Source organism: Chiloscyllium plagiosum, chromosome 39 (genome assembly GCF_004010195.1).
Source record: "Chiloscyllium plagiosum isolate BGI_BamShark_2017 chromosome 39, ASM401019v2, whole genome shotgun sequence".
Lineage (NCBI taxonomy): Eukaryota > Metazoa > Chordata > Chondrichthyes > Orectolobiformes > Hemiscylliidae > Chiloscyllium > Chiloscyllium plagiosum.
The window spans coordinates 1,828,135-1,849,982 of NC_057748.1; the positions used below are offsets into that span (position 1 = coordinate 1,828,135).

Sequence of the window (21,848 nt, forward strand, 5' to 3'; positions counted from 1 at the left end):
GCACTCCCTCAGCACTGACCCTGCGACAGTGCGGCACTCCCTCAGCACTGACCCTCCGACAGTGTGGCACTCCCTCAGCACTGACCTATGGCAGTGCTGACCCTCCGACAGTGCGGCACTCCCTCAGCACTGACTGTCCGACAGTGCGGGACTTCCTCAGAGTACTGACTGAGGGAGTGAAGCAGTGTTAGGCTATCAACTTTCAAATTGCAATGTATTAAACAAAGCGCCCAATCTATCCCGTCAGTGCATTACTATCTAACCCCGTGCTGTCCCTCTCCTGGGTGAGTTTGACAGGGACAGTGTAGAGAGAGCTTTACTCAGTATCTAAACCCATGCTGTCCCTGACATGCAGTGGATTTTTCCTTATTTGTGTTGATCCCGTGGACCAGGGCAGTATTTGTTGCCTATTTCTGAGTTCACCTTGAACCAAGTGTCTTGCTTGGGCCATTTCAGAGGGCAGGTAAGAGTTAACCCCATTGCTTTGAGTCTGGAGTCACATGTAGGCCAGATTGGGTCAGGATGGCAGATTTCCTTTTCTCAAGCACATTAGTGACCCAGATGAACTATTATAAAAATTGATGGTAGTTTTGTGGTCACTCTTAATGAGATTATTCCCAATTTGTTTCTCAATTGAATTTAAATTTCCATGGAGGAATTTGACCCCATTAGCTTGCGTTGTCAAGACGACGAGCTGAGTGATGTACCTGCTGCCCCACTATCGTCCCTTAAATTTGATGGGGACTGTACAGAGTCAGATTTAACTCAAGAAACAGGAACAAGAGTAGGCCATTTGGCCCATCGAGCCTGGTCCACCATTCAATAACACCTTGGCTGATCTTTTCATTGACTCAACTTCACTTACCCATTACTCATGGGGAAATGTAGAGTAATAAGGGAATGGGTTGGGTTACTCTTTAGATGGTCGGTGTGGACATGTTTTCACACTGTGGAAATCTAGATAAATTCCGTAGGGAGAAAAATAATTAACTGGATATTAGAGGTCCCTTTGATTAAGCTGTGGTATATTTCTGGTCCATTTCCAGTGAAATGTCAAATAGAAGTGTGTGACTGAGCAATGTCTAGATAAGCAGCTGTTCAGCGCTATCAGGCATATTTTACATGGGTTCTTTTAACAGTTTGATATGAGACTGTGAGGCCTGGTTGCGTTACAGTTGAATGTGTTAAAAGGTTGGTATCCTGCTGTAGGGTATGCTGCTGGTTTTCTGAGCTGGGATGGGCAGGCTGATTTGACACATCTAAACCCACCCCTGAGGAATGGAGTAGTCAAGCTGAGGAGTGACAAGAGAGAGTCTGACCTGGAGAGAGTTGTGTGTTTGGGCTATCTGACTGTCTGAACTGACTGCCTCTTGAATTGTCCCAGTATATATTGCCTTCCCATTGGCAGGGAGGGTGGTGGCTGTGTAGTGGTTATGTCACTGGGCTAACAATGCAGAACACCAGGCTAATGCTCTTGAGAGCATGGGTTCAAATCCCACCGTGACCAATGGTTAAATTTGAATTTAATCAAAATCTTAAATTTTAAGAAAAGTAACCTAATGTCATTGGTTTTGTTCAAATCCCATGCAGTTCACAAGGGAAGGAAATCTGCCTTCCTTACCTGGTCTGATCTACATGTGACTCCAAACCCACAGCAATATGATAAATACTGGCCTCACCATCCCATGAATAAATTCTACTAAAAAGTGTTCAGTGTGTGAAGTCACTATCCCCTCTGTAGATTACTATAAAGTTTCTGGTCTCTAATAGTGTGGCTCTGGGTATTTCACTATCACACAGCTACAGAGGGAGAATTCAGCCAGGGTTCCCACTCCCATTGCCACCCACTGTCTGTCAATTCCACTTACTTGTTATAGATGTCAACAGCATAGACAAAGGCCCTTCGGCCCATTGACTCTCTTTAGTGGTGGATTCCACCAGGAACATTATGAAACTGAATCCAAGAATGCAGCTAATTTGTGGGTTGACAGTGACTAAAGTAAGCCTGGAAGTTGATGATTGAAACATAAAAACATAGAAAATACAAGCAGGAGGAGGCCATTCAGCCCTTCAAGCCTGCTCCACAATTCAGTACGATCATGGCTGATCATCCAACTCTGTCCCCTGTTCCTGCTTTCTCTCCGTACCCTTTGACCCCTTTAGACCTAAGATCTATATCTAACTCCTTCTTGAAAACATTCAATGTTTTGGCCTCAACTGCTTTCTGTGGCAGAGAATTCCACAGGCTCCCCACTCTCTGGGGGAAGACATTTCTCCTCATTTCAGTCCCAATGGCCTCCCCCCGTATCTTCAGACTGTGACTCCCCTGGTTCTGGACTCGCAGGTCATCAGGAACATTCTTCTTGAATTGACAAATAGTCTTTCACATCCTTCAGAGAATCTTTGACCCCTGTTGAGTTTAACTGAGAGTTGGCTCAGTTCTTCATTGCGGCCTGTTACCATCTCAGGGGTGGAGTGGGGTGGGATAGACTTTCTGCCCCAGGTTCTCCCATGAGGGAGGGAAAAGGAAGATTGTGACGATTGAGAGGTAATATAGCACGCCACATTCTCAAGCACATACACAGACAGACACTCACACAGACACGTGCATACACACACTCATACAGACACACACATACACACACTCATACAGACAGACACACACTCACACGGACATACACACACTGTCTGGATGCAATAGCAGCAGCTCTGCTTGTCAAAGATCGAGCTGATGATAAGGGAGAGTGTGATACCAGCGTGTGTGTGCTCTATCAGATGGTGTCAGGAAGCAGAGACTGTGAGGGAGACAAGTGCAGGGGTTTGGGTGAAGGCAGCTTAGCACTGGCTGTGGTCTAGGGCTACACAGGTGCACTGTCGATAATCCTGCACCAGACGATTCTGAGAAAATTCTCGGGCTAGAGCTGCCTGTTCAGAGATAAAACTCTGCAAGAAGCTGCACATTCAAGCCTTTGAAGAATCATATTGCAAGTGAGGCCATTCAGCCTGTGGTGCCTCTACTGACTCTTTGCAACCCCATACCCAAAGCCCTGCATCCTCCCCTTCCCCCGAAAACTCTTTTCTTTAAAGTTCCAACTGAATATTCTTCCATTCTCCTTTCAGGCAGTGTGTTCCAGGTCACAGTAACTCACTATGATCTTGCTTTTTTTTCCCTCAAAGGTGACTGGAACAGAAACATTTCTCTCCAGTGAGTAGTTTTGGGTCTGAGATGTTCTGTTGTGAGGGCAAGTTACACTGAGACTTTCAAAAGGAACTTGGATAAAGAGGGAAAAAGAATCCAAGTCCATGAAGAAATGGTGGGGGAGTGCAGGGAGATTGATTGTTCTGACAGAGAGCTTGTATGAACTGGGCAAGCATGGTGGCTCAGTGGTTAGCACTGCTGCCTCACAGCTCCAGGTTCGATTCCAACCTTAGGCGACTGTCTGTGTGGAGTTTGCACATTTTCCCCGTGTCTGCGTGGGGTTCCTATGGGTGCTCTGGTTTCTTCCCACAGTCCAAAGATGTGCAGGTTATGTTGGGTTGGCCGTGGAAAATGCAGAGTTCTAGGGTAGGGGAGTGGGTCTGGATGGGATGCTCTTTGGAGAGTTGCTGTGACTCGGGCTGAATGGCCTCCTCAAGTGCTGTAACCATTCTGCATTTCAATGAGTCGGAATGATCTGGAACCTTCTGTCTGTGAGGGAGGTGGAAGTGGCGATAACCAATGTTCCCTCTCATTTAGTTTTAATTGTGCACTGTGTGTGTGAGATAGAGAGAGAGAGACCCTCAATTGTCTGTATATACTTATACCTGAGAGGAACATTGGTAGTGATTGTAATAAATAATTTTAAAAAGAATTTTGATGGCCACTTGAGGAAAATAAACTTTCAGCATGACAGAGATGGAGCGAGGGAAGGAGTGGGACTGACTGGAATGCAGCACTGACTCGATGGGCTCAATGGCCTCTATCTATGGTGGTGTAACCACTCCGCAATGCTATTCTATGTCAGATCTAGTTCTCTTGCCAATGACCTTAAAATTGTGTGTTCTTGTGGAAGTGACTCTTTTAGGATGGAGCCAATCAGAAGTTTCTGGGGTGCAGTCCCATGATGCAGTTGGGGTTCTCCTCATTGGTGTTGGACTCCCTCCCCTACCCCAGCCAAAAACCCCACCCGTTACCTGATCACTTGTTGTGTAAATGTTAGTAACAATAGTTTCTCCAGCAATTTTTGCTTTTAGTCCAGATTCCTAGTTTACACTCAACCTCATGTTGAGGGAACTGACCAGGGACATTGAAATAACTCCACAGAGGCTGGTATCCTATCACCAAGTCACCCTTTATTTATATGCACATGCTACATGGACTCTGACCAGATAGCTTAGAGCTATTCCTTCAAGTGAGGAGACTATCTGACCCTCCTGTTTATATCTGTCAGCCAGGGCTCCCTGATTGGCCCCAGGTTAACAGCCCCAATCAGGGAACTCATACTCAACAAAATCCACTTGGCCCTCATTCCAGTCACTACAGACACTCTACACAAATCCCCAGAAGGAAATATCATTTGGCACCCCCCAATAATGGAGTCTGCTCACATTTACCAGGTCTTTACCGGCAATTACTGGAGGAACAGAAATTCATACCAGAACAGCTTTGGACCTGAAATACTAAGTGCCCCAGCCATCACTGACTGTGTCTTACCGCTGGCTGCTACAGGCTTACCCCAAAGAAATGAAACTAAGTGGACCGTCTGGCTGTACTGCAGCTCACCAACATCTTCGCAAGGGGCTAATCCAGATTGATAATAAATTAGCACGTTTTGAGAAGATTTGTAACTCAGACTGAGGTTCTGGATGTAGGTTTACTCGCTGAGCTGGAAGGTTCATTTCCAGCTGAGCGGGCAAACCTACATCCATGGATAATAAATGCTGGCCCAGCCAATGATGCCCACGTCCTGTGACTGAATTTTTAAAAACCCAAGTTAAAAATAAAGGTTCATTTGCTTCACCCTCTCCCATTCTACTGGCCCCATGATCCAATGATAAGGAAGTTATTAACAAAACCCTGGTGATCAATTTCTATAAATCAATCTATGACAGATTCAGACATGAGGGGATCTCTCCCCCCTCACCCACTCCCAACCTCAAGATCCATCAGCCTCTTCCTCCTGAGCTGCATTCACCAAAACCTCACGTCTTAACTCATTCCGATATTGGATCCGAAAAGTGTTCTTTGTCTCTGAAGAAGATGCCTCTTACTCATGTTTGATTAGATTAGATTAGATTACAGTGTGGAAACAGGCCCTTCGGCCCAACAAGTCCACACCGATCCGCCGAAGCGAAACCCACCCATACATTTACCCCTTACCTAACACTACGGGCAATTTAGCATGGCCAATTCACCTGACCCTGCACATCTTTGGACTGTGGGAGGAAACCGGAGCACCGGGAGGAAACCCACGCAGACACGGGGAGAACATGCAAACTCCACACAGTCAGACGCCTGAGGTGGGAATTGAACCCGGGTCTCTGGCGCTGTGAGGCAGCAGTGCTAACTGCTGTGCCACCGTGCCGCCCGTATGAATGAATTGATGTTTGTTACTGCACCATTTGCCTGGATATTCTTTATATACCTTTTTAAAAATGTTTTTATTGAAAAAAATTTCTTTACAAAATTATAAAATTACAAAAATATGAAAATATAACATTATAACAACAATAAACAATAAACCAGCTACTATACTACTCTACAAAAGAACTCACAACTACACTCATTACACATTAATAGATAAATGAATAAATAAATTGCGTAACAAGACCTCAGCTCTCAATCTTCGAGAGCATCAATTATTAAACCCATATTTGCTCGAAATTCTTCCTCCCAGGATATTAGGTTTTATATACTTTTAATAATATTATTTCCTTAGGTTAGTCACTCACCTCCAGAAAAGTTATTTCTGCAGCACAGATGGAGTTTGAATTGACCCATTTCAGGTTTTGGCAGGGAGAGAGAATCGGCTTGTCACCGGTAGCATTATCCAGTCCCTTCAGAACCCGAAAAGTAATCCACGTTTCACTCTCATCCTTCACTTGTTCTGAACCCTGCATATTTCACTCTTCCCAGGTACTGAGCACTGAAGATGACTGGTACAAGGCCGAACTACATGGGCATGAGGGCTTTGTGCCAAAGAACTACATTGACATCAATGTACCCAGGTAGGTGCCAGCAATATAAGGCAGACTGACACTACCATGGTGTGCAGTGAACCGCATATTCCAAAACCAACTCAATAATCTCAGTTTCAAATAGAATGAAAGCAGACTGTGCAAGTCCCAATTAATAGCAGTTTCTGGATAAGTTATAGAGAATACCAACTTCAGGTCACAAAGTAGAGAATAGCAGCCCATGTGAATATTATAGAGAACAGCAGTCCCTGTGGATATTATAGCAAATATCTATCACTGTGGATATTATAGAGAATAGCAGCCCCTGTGCACATTATAGAGAATAGCAGCCCTTATGTATCATAGAGAATAGCAGCTTCTGTGGATATTATCGAGAACAGCAGTCCCTGTGGATATTATAGAGAATAGCAGCCCTTATGTATCATAGAGAATAGCAGCTTCTGTGGATATTATCGAGAACAGCAGTCACTGTGGATATTATAGAGAATAGCAGCCCCTGTGCATATTATAGAGAATAGCAGTCCCTGTGCACATTATAGAGAATAGCAGTCCCTGTGTATCATAGAGAATAGCGCTGAAAATGTGTTGCTGGAAAAGCGCAGCAGGTCAGGCAGCATCCAGGGAACAGGAGAATCGACGTTTCGGGCATAAGCCCTTCTTCAGGCTTATGCCCGAAACGTCGATTCTCCTGTTCCCTGGATGCTGCCTGACCTGCTGCGCTTTTCCAGCAACACATTTTCAGCTCTGATTTCCAGCATCTGCAGACCTCACTTTCTTATCATCGAGAATAGCAGCTTCTGTGAATATTATCGATAGCAGCCTCTGTGTATATTATAGAGAATAGCAGCCTCTGTGTATATTATAGAGAATAGCAGTCCCTGTGTGTATTATAGAGAATAGCAGTCCCTGTGAATATTATCGAGAATACCAGTCCCTGTGTGTATTATAGAGAATAGCAGCCCCTGTGTGTATTATAGAGAATAGCAGTCCCTGTCTATATTATAGAGAATAGCAGTCCCTGTGTGTATTATAGAGAATAGCAGTCCCTGTGTATATTATAGAGAATAGCAGCCCCTGTGTATATTATAGAGAATAGCAGCCCCTGTGTATATTATATAGAATAGCAGCCCCCGTATATTATAGAGAATAGCAGCCCCTGTGTAAATTATAGAGAATAGCAGACCCTGTGTATATTATAGAGAATAGCAGCCTGTGCATATTATAGAGAATAGCAGCCCTTGTGTATATTATAGAGGATAGCAGCCTCTGTGGATATTATCGAGAATAGCAGTCCCTGTGGATATTATAGAGAATAGCAGTCCCTGTGGATATTATCGAGAATAGCAGCCTGTGTATATTATAGAGGACAGCAGCCTCTGTGGATATTATCGAGAATAGCAGTCCCTGTGTATATTATAGAGAATAGCAGTCACCGTATATATTTTAGAGACTAGCAGCCCCTATGTATATTGTAGAGAATAGCAGCCCCTATGTATATTGTAGAGAATAGCAGCCCCTATGTATATTGTAGAGAATAGCAATCTCTGTGTATATTATTGAGAATAGCAGCCCCTGTGTATGTTATGGAGAGTAGTAGACCCTGTGTGTATTATAAAGAATAGCACAGGGAGTATCTGACCCTATGCACACCACAGGGAGTATCTGACCCTGTGTACACCACAGGGAGTATCTGCCCCGTGTACACCACAGGGAGTATCTGCCCCTTTATATACCACTGGGAATATCCGCCTCTGTGTACACCACAGGGAGTATCTGCCCCTGTGTACTCCACAGGGAGTATCTGGCCCTTTGTATACCACAGGGAGTATCTGCCCCTGTGTACACCACAGGGAGTACCTGCCCCTGTGTACACCGCAGGGAGTATTTGCCCCTGTGTACACCATAGGGAGTATCAGCCCCTGTGGACACCACAGGGAGTATCCGCCCCTTTGTACACCACAGGGAGTATCTGCCTCTGTGTACACCATAGGGAGTATCCACCCCTTTGTGCACCACAGGGTGTATCTGCCTCTGCGTACACCACAGGGAGTATCTGCCCCTGTGTACACCATAGGGAGTATCCGCCCCTTTGTACACCACAGGGAGTATCTGCCTCTGTGTACACCATAGGGAGTATCCACCCCTTTGTGCACCACAGGGTGTATCTGCCTCTGCGTACACCACAGGGAGTATCTGCCCCTGTGTACACGATAGGGAGTATCTGCCCCTGTGTACACGATAGGGAGTATCTGCCCCTGTGTACACGATAGGGAGTATCTGCCCCTGTGTACACGATAGGGAGTATCTGCCCCTGTGTACACGATAGGGAGTATCTGCCCCTGTGTACACGATAGGGAGTATCTGCCCCTGTGTACACGATAGGGAGTATCTGCCCCTGTGTACACGATAGGGAGTATCTGCCCCTGTGTACACGATAGGGAGTATCTGCCCCTGTGTACACGATAGGGAGTATCTGCCCCTGTGTACACGATAGGGAGTATCTGCCCCTGTGTACACGATAGGGAGTATCTGCCCCTGTGTACACGATAGGGAGTATCTGCCCCTGTGTACACGATAGGGAGTATCTGCCCCTGTGTACACGATAGGGAGTATCTGCCCCTGTGTACACGATAGGGAGTATCTGCCCCTGTGTACACGATAGGGAGTATCTGCCCCTGTGTACACGATAGGGAGTATCTGCCCCTGTGTACACGATAGGGAGTATCTGCCCCTGTGTACACGATAGGGAGTATCTGCCCCTGTGTACACGATAGGGAGTATCTGCCCCTGTGTACACGATAGGGAGTATCTGCCCCTGTGTACACGATAGGGAGTATCTGCCCCTGTGTACACGATAGGGAGTATCTGCCCCTGTGTACACGATAGGGAGTATCTGCCCCTGTGTAAGCAGCCCTTATGTATCATAGAGAATAGCAGCTTCTGTGGATATTATCGAGAATAGCAGTCCCTGTGGATATTATAGAGAATATCAGTCCCTGTGCATATTATAGAGAATAGCAGCTCTTGTGTATATTATAGAGAACAGCAGTCCCTGTGCACATTATAGAGAATAGCAGCCCTTGTGTATCATAGAGAATAGCGCTGAAAATGTGTTGCTGGAAAAGCGCAGCAGGTCAGGCAGCATCCAGGGAACAGGAGAATCGACGTTTCGGGCATAAGCCCTTCTTCAGGCTTATGCCCGAAACGTCGATTCTCCTGTTCCCTGGATGCTGCCTGACCTGCTGCGCTTTTCCAGCAACACATTTTCAGCTCTGATCTCCAGCATCTGCAGACCTCACTTTCTTATCATCGAGAATAGCAGCTTCAGTGAATATTATCGAGAATAGCAGCCTCTGTGTATATTATAGAGAATAGCAGTCCCTGTGTATATTATAGAGAATAGCAGCCTGTGCATATTATAGAGAATAGCAGCCCCTGTGTATATTATATAAAATAGCAGCCCCCGTATATTATAGAGAATAGCAGTCCCTGTGTAAATTATAGAGAATAGCAGTCCATGTGTATATTATAGAGAATAGCAGCCTATGCATATTATAGAGAATAGCAGCCCCTGTGTATATTATAGAGGATAGCAGCCCCTGTGGATATTATAGAGAATAGCAGTCCCTGTGGATATTATAGAGAATAGCAGCCACTGTGTATGTTATGGAGAGTAGCAGTCCCTGTGTATATTATAGAGAATAGCAGCCACTGTGTATATTATAGAGGATAGCAGCCTCTGTGGATATTATCGAGAATAGCAGTCCCTGTGTATATTATAGAGAATAGCAGTCCCTGTGTATTACAGAGAATAGCAACCTCTGTGGATATTATCAAGAATATCAGCCCCTGTGCACATTATAGAGAATAGCAGCCCCTGTGTATTATAGAGAACAGCAGTCCCTGTGCATATTATAGAGAATAGCAGCCCCTGTGTAAATTATAGAGACTAGCAGTCCCTGTGTATATTATAGAGAATAGCAGCCTGTGCATATTATAGAGAATAGCAGCCCCTGTGTATATTATAGAGGATAGCAGCCTCTGTGGATATTATAGAGGATAGCAGCCTCTGTGGATATTATCGAGAATAGCAGTCCCTGTGGATATTATAGAGAATAGCAGCCCCTGTGTATATTATAGAGGATAGCAGCCTCTGTGGATATTATCAAGAATAGCAGTCCCTGTGGATATTATAGAGAATAGCAGCCACTGTGTATGTTATGGAGAGTAGCAGACCTTGTGTATATTATAGAGAATAGCAGTCCCTGTGCATATTATAGAGAATAGCAGCCCCTGTGTATATTATAGAGAACAGCAGTCCCTGTGTATATTATAGAGAATAGCAGTCCCTGTGTATATTATAGAGAACAGCAGTCCCTGTGCATATTATAGAGAATAGCAGCCCCTGTGTATATTATAGAGAACAGCAGTCCCTGTGCATATTATAGAGAATAGCAGCCCCTGTGTATATTATAGAGAACAGCAGTCCCTGTGCATATTATAGAGAATAGCAGCCCCTGTGTATATTATAGAGAACAGCAGTCCCTGTGCATATTATAGAGAATAGCAGCCCCTGTGTATATTATAGAGAACAGCAGTCCCTGTGCATATTATAGAGAATAGCAGCCCCTGTGTATATTATAGAGAACAGCAGTCCCTGTGCATATTATAGAGAATAGCAGCCCCTGTGTATATTATAGAGGATAGCAGCCTCTGTGGATATTATCGAGAATAGCAGTCCCTGTGGATATTATAGAGAATAGCAGTCCCTGTGGATATTATAGAGAATAGCAGTCCCTGTGGATATTATAGAGAATAGCAGTCCCTGTGGATATTATAGAGAATAGCAGTCCCTGTGGATATTATAGAGAATAGCAGTCCCTGTGGATATTATAGAGAATAGCAGTCCCTGTGGATATTATAGAGAATAGCAGTCCCTGTGGATATTATAGAGAATAGCAGTCCCTGTGGATATTATCGAGAATAGCAGCCTGTGTATATTATAGAGGACAGCAGCCTCTGTGGATATTATCGAGAATAGCAGTCCCTGTGTATATTATAGAGAATAGCAGTCACCGTATATATTTTAGAGACTAGCAGCCCCTATGTATATTGTAGAGAATAGCAGCCCCTATGTATATTGTAGAGAATAGCAGTCTCTGTGTATATTATTGAGAATAGCAGCCCCTGTGTATATTATAGAGAATAGCAACCACTGTGTATGTAATGGAGAGTAGTAGACCCTGTGTGTATTATAAAGAATAGCACAGGGAGTATCTGACCCTATGCACACCACAGGGAGTATCTGACCCTGTGTACACCACAGTTAGTATCTGCCCTTTTGTATACCACAGGAGTATCTGCCCTGTGTACACCACAGGTAGTATCTGCCCCTGTGTACACCACAGGGAGTATCTGCCCTGTGTACACCACAGGGAGTATCTGCCCCTTTGTATACCACTGGGAATATCCGCCTCTGTGTACACCACAGGGAGTATCTGCCCCTGTGTACTCCACAGGGAGTATCTGCCCCTTTGTATACCACAGGGAGTATCTGCCCATGTGTACACCACAGGGAGTACCTGCCCCTGTGTACACCGCAGGGAGTATTTGCCCCTGTTTACACCATAGGGAGTATCAGCCCCTGTGGACACCATAGGGAGTATCCGCCCCTTTGTACACCACAGAGAGTATCTGACTCTGTGTACACCACAGGGAGTATCTACCTCTGTGTACACTGTAGGGTGTATCCACCCCTTTGTACACCACAGGGAGTATCTGCCCCTGTGTTCACCACAGGGAGTATCTGCCCCTGTGTACACCATAGGGAGTATCCGCCCCTTTGTACACCACAGGGAGTATCTGCCTCTGTGTACACCATAGGGAGTATCCACCCCTTTGTGCACCACAGGGTGTATCTGCCTCTGCGTACACCACAGGGAGTATCTGCCCCTGTGTACACGATAGGGAGTATCTGCCCCTGTGTACACGATAGGGAGTATCTGCCCCTGTGTACACCACAGGGAGTATCAGCCCCTGTGTACACCACAGGGAGTATCCACCCCTTTGTACACCACAGGGAGTATCTGCCTCTGTGTACACCACAGGGAGTATCTGCTCCTGTGTACACCATAGGGAGTATCAGTCCCTGTGTACACCACAGGGAGTATCTGCCCCTGTGTACACCACAGGGAGTATCTGCCCCCGTGTACACCATAGGGAGTATCAGCCCCTGTATACACCATAGGGAGTATCCACCCCTTTGTACACCACAGGGAGTATCTGCCTCTGTGTACACCACAGGGAGTATCTGCCCCTGTGTACACCACAGGGAGTATCAGCCCCTGTGTATACCACAGAAAGTATCTGCCCCTGTGTACACCACAGGAAATAGACACCACAGGGAGCAGCAGAGTGGGAGAAATCTGATGGAGTGGGTTTCATTGGTGTCTAGGGTTTGTTGTTCTGGAATGCTGACGGATTGTGAACTGTCACACTGTTGTCTCAAACAGCTGGTTCCATGGTGGGATCGCTCGCAATGAGGCAGAGTCCATCCTGTTAGCGCAGGACGTGGGATTCTTCCTCATCAGGGCCAGCCAGAGTTCCAAGAATGAGTTTTCCATCTCAGTCAGGTAAGTGAGCATTACTTATGACAATATAACTCTGCTATGCGAATGAGTGTTTATTGTAAGAATCAATTCTAAATTACATTGCAGGAATGAACACTGTTTCACAGATAATTATAACCAGACTATGGGCTTGTCTCAAACGTTTAAGCAAAATTACTTTAGAATTCAACTCTTTCTTGTCTTAAAGATGTATTTGCCTTAGGGTGTCACAGCAGTTCACTTGGCTGATAGCTGGGAAGGTATCAAATTCCTGATGAAGGGTTTACGCCTGAAACGTTGACTCTCCTGCTTCTCAGATGCTGCCTGACCTGCTGTGGCGTTTCCAGCACCACACTCTCAAATCTGACTCTCCAGCATCTGCAGTCCTCACTGTCTCCTGATACCTGGGATGGCAGAACTGTCTAATGAGGAGAGATTTGTTTCACTGGGAGAAGAACAGAGATTGCTAGAGAAACTCTGCATGTCTGGCAAAACCTGTGGAGAGAGAAACAGAGTTAACTTTTTGAGTTCAGGTAATGCAGCCAGACCTGCTGAGTTCCTCCAGCAATTCCTGCTTTTGTATCAGATCTCCAGCATCCACGGTTCCTTTAGTTCAACTGGGCCTGTATTCACTAGAGTTAGAATAACGAAGCAGGGTTCTGATTGAAATATGTAAAATTCTAACAGGGCTGAACTGCCAGGTACAAGGAGGATGTTTCTGTGGGTGGGTGGGGGTGAGGGGTGGGGTTCAAAACCAGTTAACACAGTCTCAGGGTATGGGGTAGACCATTTCAGACTAAAATGAGGAGACACTACTAAAAGATAGTGAATCTGTGGATAGGGTGGAGTGGCTAATGCTGATGCACTTGAGGTGAAGTGAGACCAGGACCATGAGGGAGAAGGGAATAGAGGCTTAGGATGATCAATTGAGATGAGAAGAGTTGGGAGGAAGCTTGAGTTGGGCATAAACACCAGCATTGACTGGATGGGCTGAATGGCCTGCTTCTGTACTATACCACCCTCTGGAATCCTACATAAACAGGAAGAAGGGACCAGCAATATGACACAAGGTTGTTCAGCCCAGGGTCATGGTGCAAGTGCTAACGGCTCCTGTTCCTTAACTCTGCCCACTGGACACCAGACCCTTGACCTTCAGGGCTCCAATCAGTCAGAATGTAGGCTAATGGCGATGGGAGTGATACTGTCACTGGAATGGTCATCTCGAGGCGCAGAGCAACGCTGCAGGAACATGGTTTAAGTCCCACAGTGACAACTGGTGGAACTTAAAGTCAATTAGTATTTTTGTATTTGTATCATCAATAGGCACAGATGAGGTGCTGGAAGACTGGAGGTTGGAAAACGTGGTGCTACTGTTTAAGAAGGGCGGTAAAGACAAGCCAGGAACTATAGACCGGTGAGCCTGACCTCAGTGGTGGGCAAGTTGTTGGAGGGAATCCTGAGGGACAGGATGTACATGTATTTGGAAAGGCAAGGATTGATTCGGGATAGTCAACATGGCTTTGTGCGTGGGAAATCATGTCTCACAAACTTGATTGAGTTTTTTGAAGAAGTAACAAAGAAGATTGATGAGGAAAGAGCACTAAATGTGATCGATATGGACTTCAGTAAGGCATTCGACAAGGTTCCCCATGGGAGACTGATTAGCAAGGTTAGATCTCATGGAATACAGGGAGAACTAGCCATTTGGAAACAGAACTGGCTCAAAGGTAGAAGACAGAGGATGGTGGTGGAGGGTTGTTTTTCAGACTGGAGGCCTGTGACCAGTGGAGTGCCACAAGGATCGGTGCTGGGCCCTCTACGTTTTGTCAATTACATAATTGATTTGGATGCGAGCATAAGAGGTACAGTTAGTAAGTTTGCAGATGACACCAAAATTGGAGGTGTAGTGGACAGCAAAGAGGGTTACCTCAGATTGATCTGGACCAGATGGGCCAATGGGCTGAGAAGTGGCAGATGGAGTTTAATTCAGATAAATGCGAGGTGCTGCATTTTGGGAAAGCAAATCTTAGCAGGACTTATACACTTAATGGTAAGGTCCTAGGGAGTGTTGCTGAACAAAGAGACCTTGGAGTGCAGGTTCATAGCTCCTTGAAAGTGGAGTCGCAGGTAGATAGGATAGTGAAGGAGGCGTTTGGTATGCTTTCCTTTATTGGTCAGAGTATTGAGTGGGAGTTGGGAGGTCATGTTGCAGCTGTACAGGACATTGGTTAGGCCACTGTTGGAATATTGCATGTAATTCTGGTCTCCTCCTTATTAGAAAGATGTTGTGAAACGTGAAAGGGTTCAGAAAAGATTTACAAGGATGTTGCCAGGGTTGGAGGATGTGAGCTACAGGGAGAGGTTGAACAGGCTGGGGCTGTTTTCCCTGGAGCGCGGAGGCTAAGGGGTGACCTTATAGAGGTTTACAAAATTATGAGGGGCATATAAAAAGTCTTTTCCCTGGGGTCTGGAGTCCAGAACTAGAGGGCATAGGTTTCGGGTGAGAGGGGAAAGATATAAAAGGGACCGAAGGGGCAACCTTTTCAAACAGAGGGTGGTACGTGTATGGACTGAGCTGCCAGAGGAAGTGGTGGAGGCTGGTACAATTGCAACATTTAAGAGGCGTTTGGATGGGTATATGAATAGGAAGGGTTTGGAGAGATATGTTTGGGGGGGTGCTGGCAGGTGGGACTAGATTGGGTTGGGATATCTGGTCGGCATGGACGAGTTGGACCGAAGGGTCTGTTTCCATGGTGGACATCTCTATGACTCTATGGTAAGTCAGGGGTATAAAAGTCATCTCACCGATGGTGACCAGGAATCTGTTGTCAATTGTTGTTTAAAAAAACAACCCTCAGGTTCATAAATGTCCTTTAGGGAAGGAAATCTACTGTCCTTACCAGGTCTGGCCAACATTGTGTTGACAAGAACGTGAGAAATAGGAGCAGGAGGAGGCCATTCGGCCTTCTCTCCCATACTATGCAATTTGGCTGATCTTATCTTGACCACAACTTCACTTTCCTGCCCGCTCCCCATAACCCTTCAACTGTTACTAATGAAAAATCTGAATAGATTCTGCTCATATGTTCATATGTGACATTAAATCCAGAGCAACGCAGTCAACTCAGCGACCTTCAGACTGTTAACAGACTTCTGAATGGATCTTTCAAATTTTAAATTTAATGTTGATCTTGCTCTTTCTCTGCAGCTGTCACATTGTATTCCTCACTCTGTTCTATTACACTATGATCTTTGTAAAGTATGATCTGTCTGTTCTGCACACAAAACCTTTCACTGTACTTATGCATATGTGACAATAATTAATTAAATCAAAAATCAATAAACAATTTGTAATAACTGAGCCATGCAAGAGCGGTTAGGGTCGAGCTAATAGACCTGGCTTTGTCAGCAATGCCCACATCTGCGACTGAGTAAGAAATTAGAATTCACTTTCTGAATGGATTCTGAATTGGAAAACGGATTTTTTTTTTCTCTCAGGCATGAGGAGGACGTACAGCATTTTAAAGTATTGCGCGATGGTAAGGGACACTATTTCTTGTGGTCGGAGAAATTTGACTCACTGAACAAACTGGTGGAATATTACAAAGTCAGCTCAATCTCCAAAACCACACAGATCTACCTGCGCGAGTCCAAAAAAGAAACAAAGGTGAGTAAAGCAGTGGGTCAAGTTGCAGGGAGCAGTCCATTCACCACATTCCCATCACACAGATTTCAGCTCAGATTCTATACTGTACGCACATCCCAGCATAGTACTGAGGGAGCACTGTACTTATGAGGGTCGGTGCTGAGGAGTATCAGTGCTGAGGGAGTGCCGTAGTGTCAGAGTGTCAGATGGTCCGTGCTGAGGGAGTGCCGCACTGTCGGAGGGTCAGTGCTGAGGGAGTGCCGCACTGTCGGAGGGTCAGTGCTGAGGGAGTGCCACATTGTTGGAGGGTCAGTGCTGAGGGAGTGCTGCACTGTCAGAGGGTCAGTGCTGAGAGAGTGTCGCACTGCTGGAGGGTCAGTGCTGAGGGAGTGCAACACTTTCGGAGGGTTGGTGCTGAGGGAGAGCCGCACTGTCTTAGGGTCAGTGCTGAGGGAGTGCCGCACTGTCTGAAGGTCAATGCTGAGGGAGTGGGAACTGTTTGTGAAATAAAGGGAGAGTGAGTAAAACCCACTGCATCTCATTCCAAATAGATATTTCTATTATAGTCACTCACTTACTGCCGACACTTCTAGCCCCTTGGCTGCCCCTAGAGGGGAGATGATGGCCTGGTGTTAGTGTCGCTGGTCTGTTAATCCAGAGACCATGGTAATGTTCTGAGAACCTGGGTTTGACTCTCACTACCGCAGGTGGTGAAGTTTTAAGGCAATAAAGATCTGGAATTAAGAATCCAGTGATGACCGTAAAACTATTGTCGATTATTGGGAAAACCCATTTGGGTCACTAATGCCCTTTAGGGAAGGAAACTGCCATTCTTACCTGATCTGGCCTACATGTGACTCCAGACCCACAGCAATGGGTTTGATGTTTAACTGCCCTCAGCGATTGGAAAATGGCAATAAATATTGGCCAAGCCAGTGACTCCCTAATCCTGTGGATAAATAAAAAAAATTATGGTAAAGGAAACCATTGGATTAAATATAAGTTTTCTCTTGAATGTTTGTAAGGAGCAATCCCTATAATCCCAAATTACAGAATTGTAACAGTGTCAATGGAGCTATTCAGGCCCATTGTATCTCCATGTGCTGGTCAAAGGGGCAACTTTACCTCATACTAATCTCCTGCCTTCTTCCCCATACTCCCACTCTTGCACATTCTTTTTATCCAAATACTCGTCCAATAGTCTCTTGAATCCCCCGCTGAGGGAGACAAAAATATTGGTACTGATTTTACAATTCAAACATAGTTCAAAAGCTCTAAGGCATTTCCCCAGAGCATAATTAAATTGACGCAAACTCTCAGGGGACCAAAGAAGCATCCCCTGGTGGTTTGGAGAATGAATTCCAAACTTTAAGGTTTGGGTAGCTAAACCCACCATCACTGGTGAAATGATAAAGGTTGTCAATTTGCAAAAGATCAGAATCTCTAGAGGGATCTCTAGGGGCTGTGGATACGGGTGGAGATACCAGGGGTGTTTCTGGACGACGACAGTTTTTCTATCGAAGTTCATTATATGAATTGGGAAAGAAATTTCAGAAACTTATTCCTCAGTGCCTGGTCAGAGCCTGCAACTACAGTGTTATGGACCAAGCAACACTCCCTCAAAATATTTTCAGAAGGTAGCCCAAACCTTAACGTTGTCTTATTTTAAAGGCAGATGTGAAGTGGATATTCTAGGTGTGATGCAGCTGGTAAAACCACTTGGCTTTAAGCAAAACAATTTATTTAAACACTATTGTTGAAACATGAGCAAGGAAAACAGAATTTAGAATAACAACTATTTGAAAACCCAACCGACTTAATGTAGCGACTTAACTAAGGAGCAGTTCCAATTCCCTCAACATCCCATAAACATACCCCTTGGCAAGAGGTTAATTCAAACACAGGCTCTTACAGGCAGGAGAGATTTCAGAGAGAGACAGCTAATCAGGAATCATCTGCTTAAGCTTGGAATCTTTCTCTGCACCACAGCAGCTTCTAACTGCTACAACTAAACCAAACTAGAATTAACCTGACCTGGGAGAACTGGCTACTCCCCTGCCATTGTTGAACTAGGCTCTTGCCCAGACATTTCGGCACCTCTGCCTTTATGACTTCTTGTAAACAAAACCCAAAACAAAATGACATTGTTAAAGGAGCAGCATCGTCACACTACTGTAACCAATGACTGTTTACATGCAAAATTCCCACTTCAAATGTTAGAACATAGAACATTACAGGCTCTTCGGCCCTCGATGTTGTACCGACCTGTGGAACCAATCTGAAACCCATCTAACCTACACTATTCTATTTTCATCCATATGTTTACCCAATGACCATTTGAATGCCCTTAAAGTTGGCAAATCTACTACTGTTGCAGGCAGTGCGTTCCACTGAGTAAAGAAACTACCTCTGACATCTGTCCTATATCTATCACACCTCAATTTAAAGCTATGCTCCTCATGCTAGCCATCACCATCCGAGGAAAAAGGCTCTCACTGTCCACCCTATCTAACCCTCTGATTATGTTATATGTCTCAATTAAGATAACTCTCAACCTTCTTCACTCTAATGAAAACAGCCTCAAGTCCCTCAGCCTTTCCTCAGAAGACCTTCCTTCCATATCAGGCAACATCCTGGTAAATCTCCTCTGAACCCTTTCCAAAACTTCCTCATCCTTTCTATAATGCAATGACCAGGACTGTACACAGTACTCCAAGCGCGGCTGCACCAGAGTTTTGTACAGCTGCAACATGACCTCATCGCTCCAAAACTCAATCCCTCTACCAATAAAAGCTAATACGTCATATGCCTTCTTAACAACCCTATCAACCCGGGTGGCAACTTTCAGGGATCTATGTACATGGACACCGAGATGTCTCTGCTCATCCACATTACCAAGAATCTTACCGTTAACCCTGTACTCTGCATTCCTGTTGCTCCTTCCAAAGTGAATCACCTCACACTTTTCCACATTAAATTCCATTTGCCAGCTCTGCAGCTTATCAGTGTCCCTCTGTAACCTGCAACATCGTTTCACACTATCCTCAACTCTACCGACCTTAGTGTCATCCACAAATTTACTAACTCATCCTTCTATGTCCTCATCCAGGTCATTTATAAAAACGACAAACAGCAGTGGCCCCAAAACAGATCCTTGCGGTACCCCACTAGTAACTGAACTCCAGGATAAACATTTCCCAGCAACCACCACCCTCTGTCTTCTTTCAGCTAGCCACTTTCTGATCCAAACTGCTAAATTACCCTCAGTCCCGTGCCTCCATATTTTGTGCAATAGCCTTATAAATCCTATCTCTTATCATCCTTTCCAACACTTTACCCACAACTGAAGTAAGGCTCTCACTGGTCTATAATTACCAGGATTGTCACTACACCCCTTCTTGAACAAGGGGACAACATTTGCTATCCTCCAGTCTTTTGACACTATTCCTGTCGACAATGATGACATAAAGATCAAAGCCAAAGGCTCTGCAATCTCCTCCCAGGCTTCCCAGAGAATCCTAGGATAAATCCCATCGGGCCCTGGAACTTATCTATTTCCAGAATTGCTAACACCTCCTCTTTGCCATGTTCTCAAGCAGACTCGCCAGCTCAGCACCGTCCCCATGACCTGTCCCACCTGTCAACCCTCCTCTCCGACCTATCTCCTTTAACCCCACTTCCATCCACCTATTGCGCTCTCAGCTACCTTCTCTGCAGCCCCACCCCCCTCCCATTTATCTCTCCACCCCCGAGGCTCCCAGCCTCATTCCTGATGAAGGGCTCCTGCCTGAAACGTTGATTCTCCTGCTACTCAGATGCTGCCTGACCTGCTGTGCTTTTCCAGCACCACACCCTCTCGACTCAGTCTAGTCGCCTGTATCTCAGTGTTCTTCTCAATAACATTATCTTTTTCCTGTATGAATACTGACAAAAAATATTCATATAGAACATAGAACATTACAGCGCAGTACAGGCCCTTCGGCCCTCGATGTTGCGCCGACCTGTCACACCAATCTGAAGCCCATCCCACCTACACTATTTCATGTACATCCATATGCTTATCCAATGACGACTTAAGTGTACTTAAAGTTGGCAAATCTACTACCGTTGCAGGAAAAGCATTCCATGCCGTTACTATTCTCTGAGTAAAGAAACTACCTCTGACATCTGACATATATCTATCACCCCTCAATTTAAAGCTATGCCCCGTTGTGCTCGCCGTCACCAGACTTGGAAAAAGCTATCTAACCCTCTGATTATCTTATATGTCTCTATTAAGTCACCTCTCAACCTTCTTCTCTCCATCGAAAATAGCCTCAAGTCCTTCAGCCTTTCCTTGTAAGACCTTCCCTCCATACCAGGCAACATGCTAGTAAATCTCCTCTGAACCCTTTCCAATGCTTCCACATCCTTCCTATAATGTGGTGACCAGAACTGTACGCAATACTCCAAGTGCGGCCACACCATAGTTTTGTACAGCTGTAGCATAACCTCCTGGTTCCGGAACTCAATCCCTCTATTAATAAAAGCTAAAACACTGTATGCCTTCTTAACAACCCTGTCACCGTGGGTGTCAACTTTTAAGGATCTGTGTACCTGGACACCGAGATCTCTCTGCTCATCTACACTACCAAGAATCTGACCATTAGCCCAGTACTTTGCATTCCGGTTACTCTGACCAAAGTGAATCACCTCACACTTAGAGTCATAGAGATGTACAGCATGGAAACAGACCCTTCGGTCCAACCTGTCCATGCCAACCAGATATCCCAACCCAATCTAGTCCCACCTGCCAACACCCGGCCCATATCCCTCCAAACCCTTCCTATTCATATACCCATCCAAATGCCTCTTAAATGTTGCAATTGTACCAGGCTCCACCACATCCTCTGGCAGCTCATTTCCATATACATATTACCCTCTGCGTGAAAAAGTTGCCCCTTCGGTTTAGGGTGAGAGGGGAAAGATATGAGGGATCTATGTCCTCTAGTTCTGGACTCCCCGGCCCCAGGGAAAAGACTTGGTCTATTTATCCTATCCATGCCCCTCAATTTTGTAAACCTCTAAGGTCACCCCTCAGCCTCCAACGCTCCAGAGAAAACAGCCGCAGCCTGTTCAGTCTCTCCCTATAGCTCAAATCTCCAACCCTGGGAACATCCTTGTAAATCTTTTCTGAACCCTTTCAAGTTTCACAACATCTTTGATAGGAAGGAGACCAGAATTGCATGCAATATTCCAGCAGTTTCCTAACCAATGTCCTGTACAGCCACAACATGACCTCCCAACTCCTGTACTTCATACTCTTCCAATGAAGGAAAGCATACCCAACGCCGCCTTCACTATCCTATCTACCTGCGACTCCACTTTCAAGGAGCTATGAACCTGCACTCCAAGGTCTCTTTGTTCAGCAACACTCC

The 21,848-nt window shown here is 45.4% G+C and overlaps 1 protein-coding gene across 1 annotated transcript in view; it reads left to right on the forward strand.

The window, feature by feature from the left end:
* Positions 1–21,848, forward strand: part of grap2a (GRB2 related adaptor protein 2a) — a 59,141-nt gene that overhangs the window by 27,528 nt on the left and 9,765 nt on the right. The window contains exons 3-5 of the mRNA XM_043679466.1: positions 6,116–6,207; positions 12,690–12,809; positions 16,284–16,452. Coding sequence (XP_043535401.1) covers positions 6,116–6,207; positions 12,690–12,809; positions 16,284–16,452 — 381 coding nt within the window. The remainder of the gene's footprint in view (positions 1–6,115; positions 6,208–12,689; positions 12,810–16,283; positions 16,453–21,848) is intronic.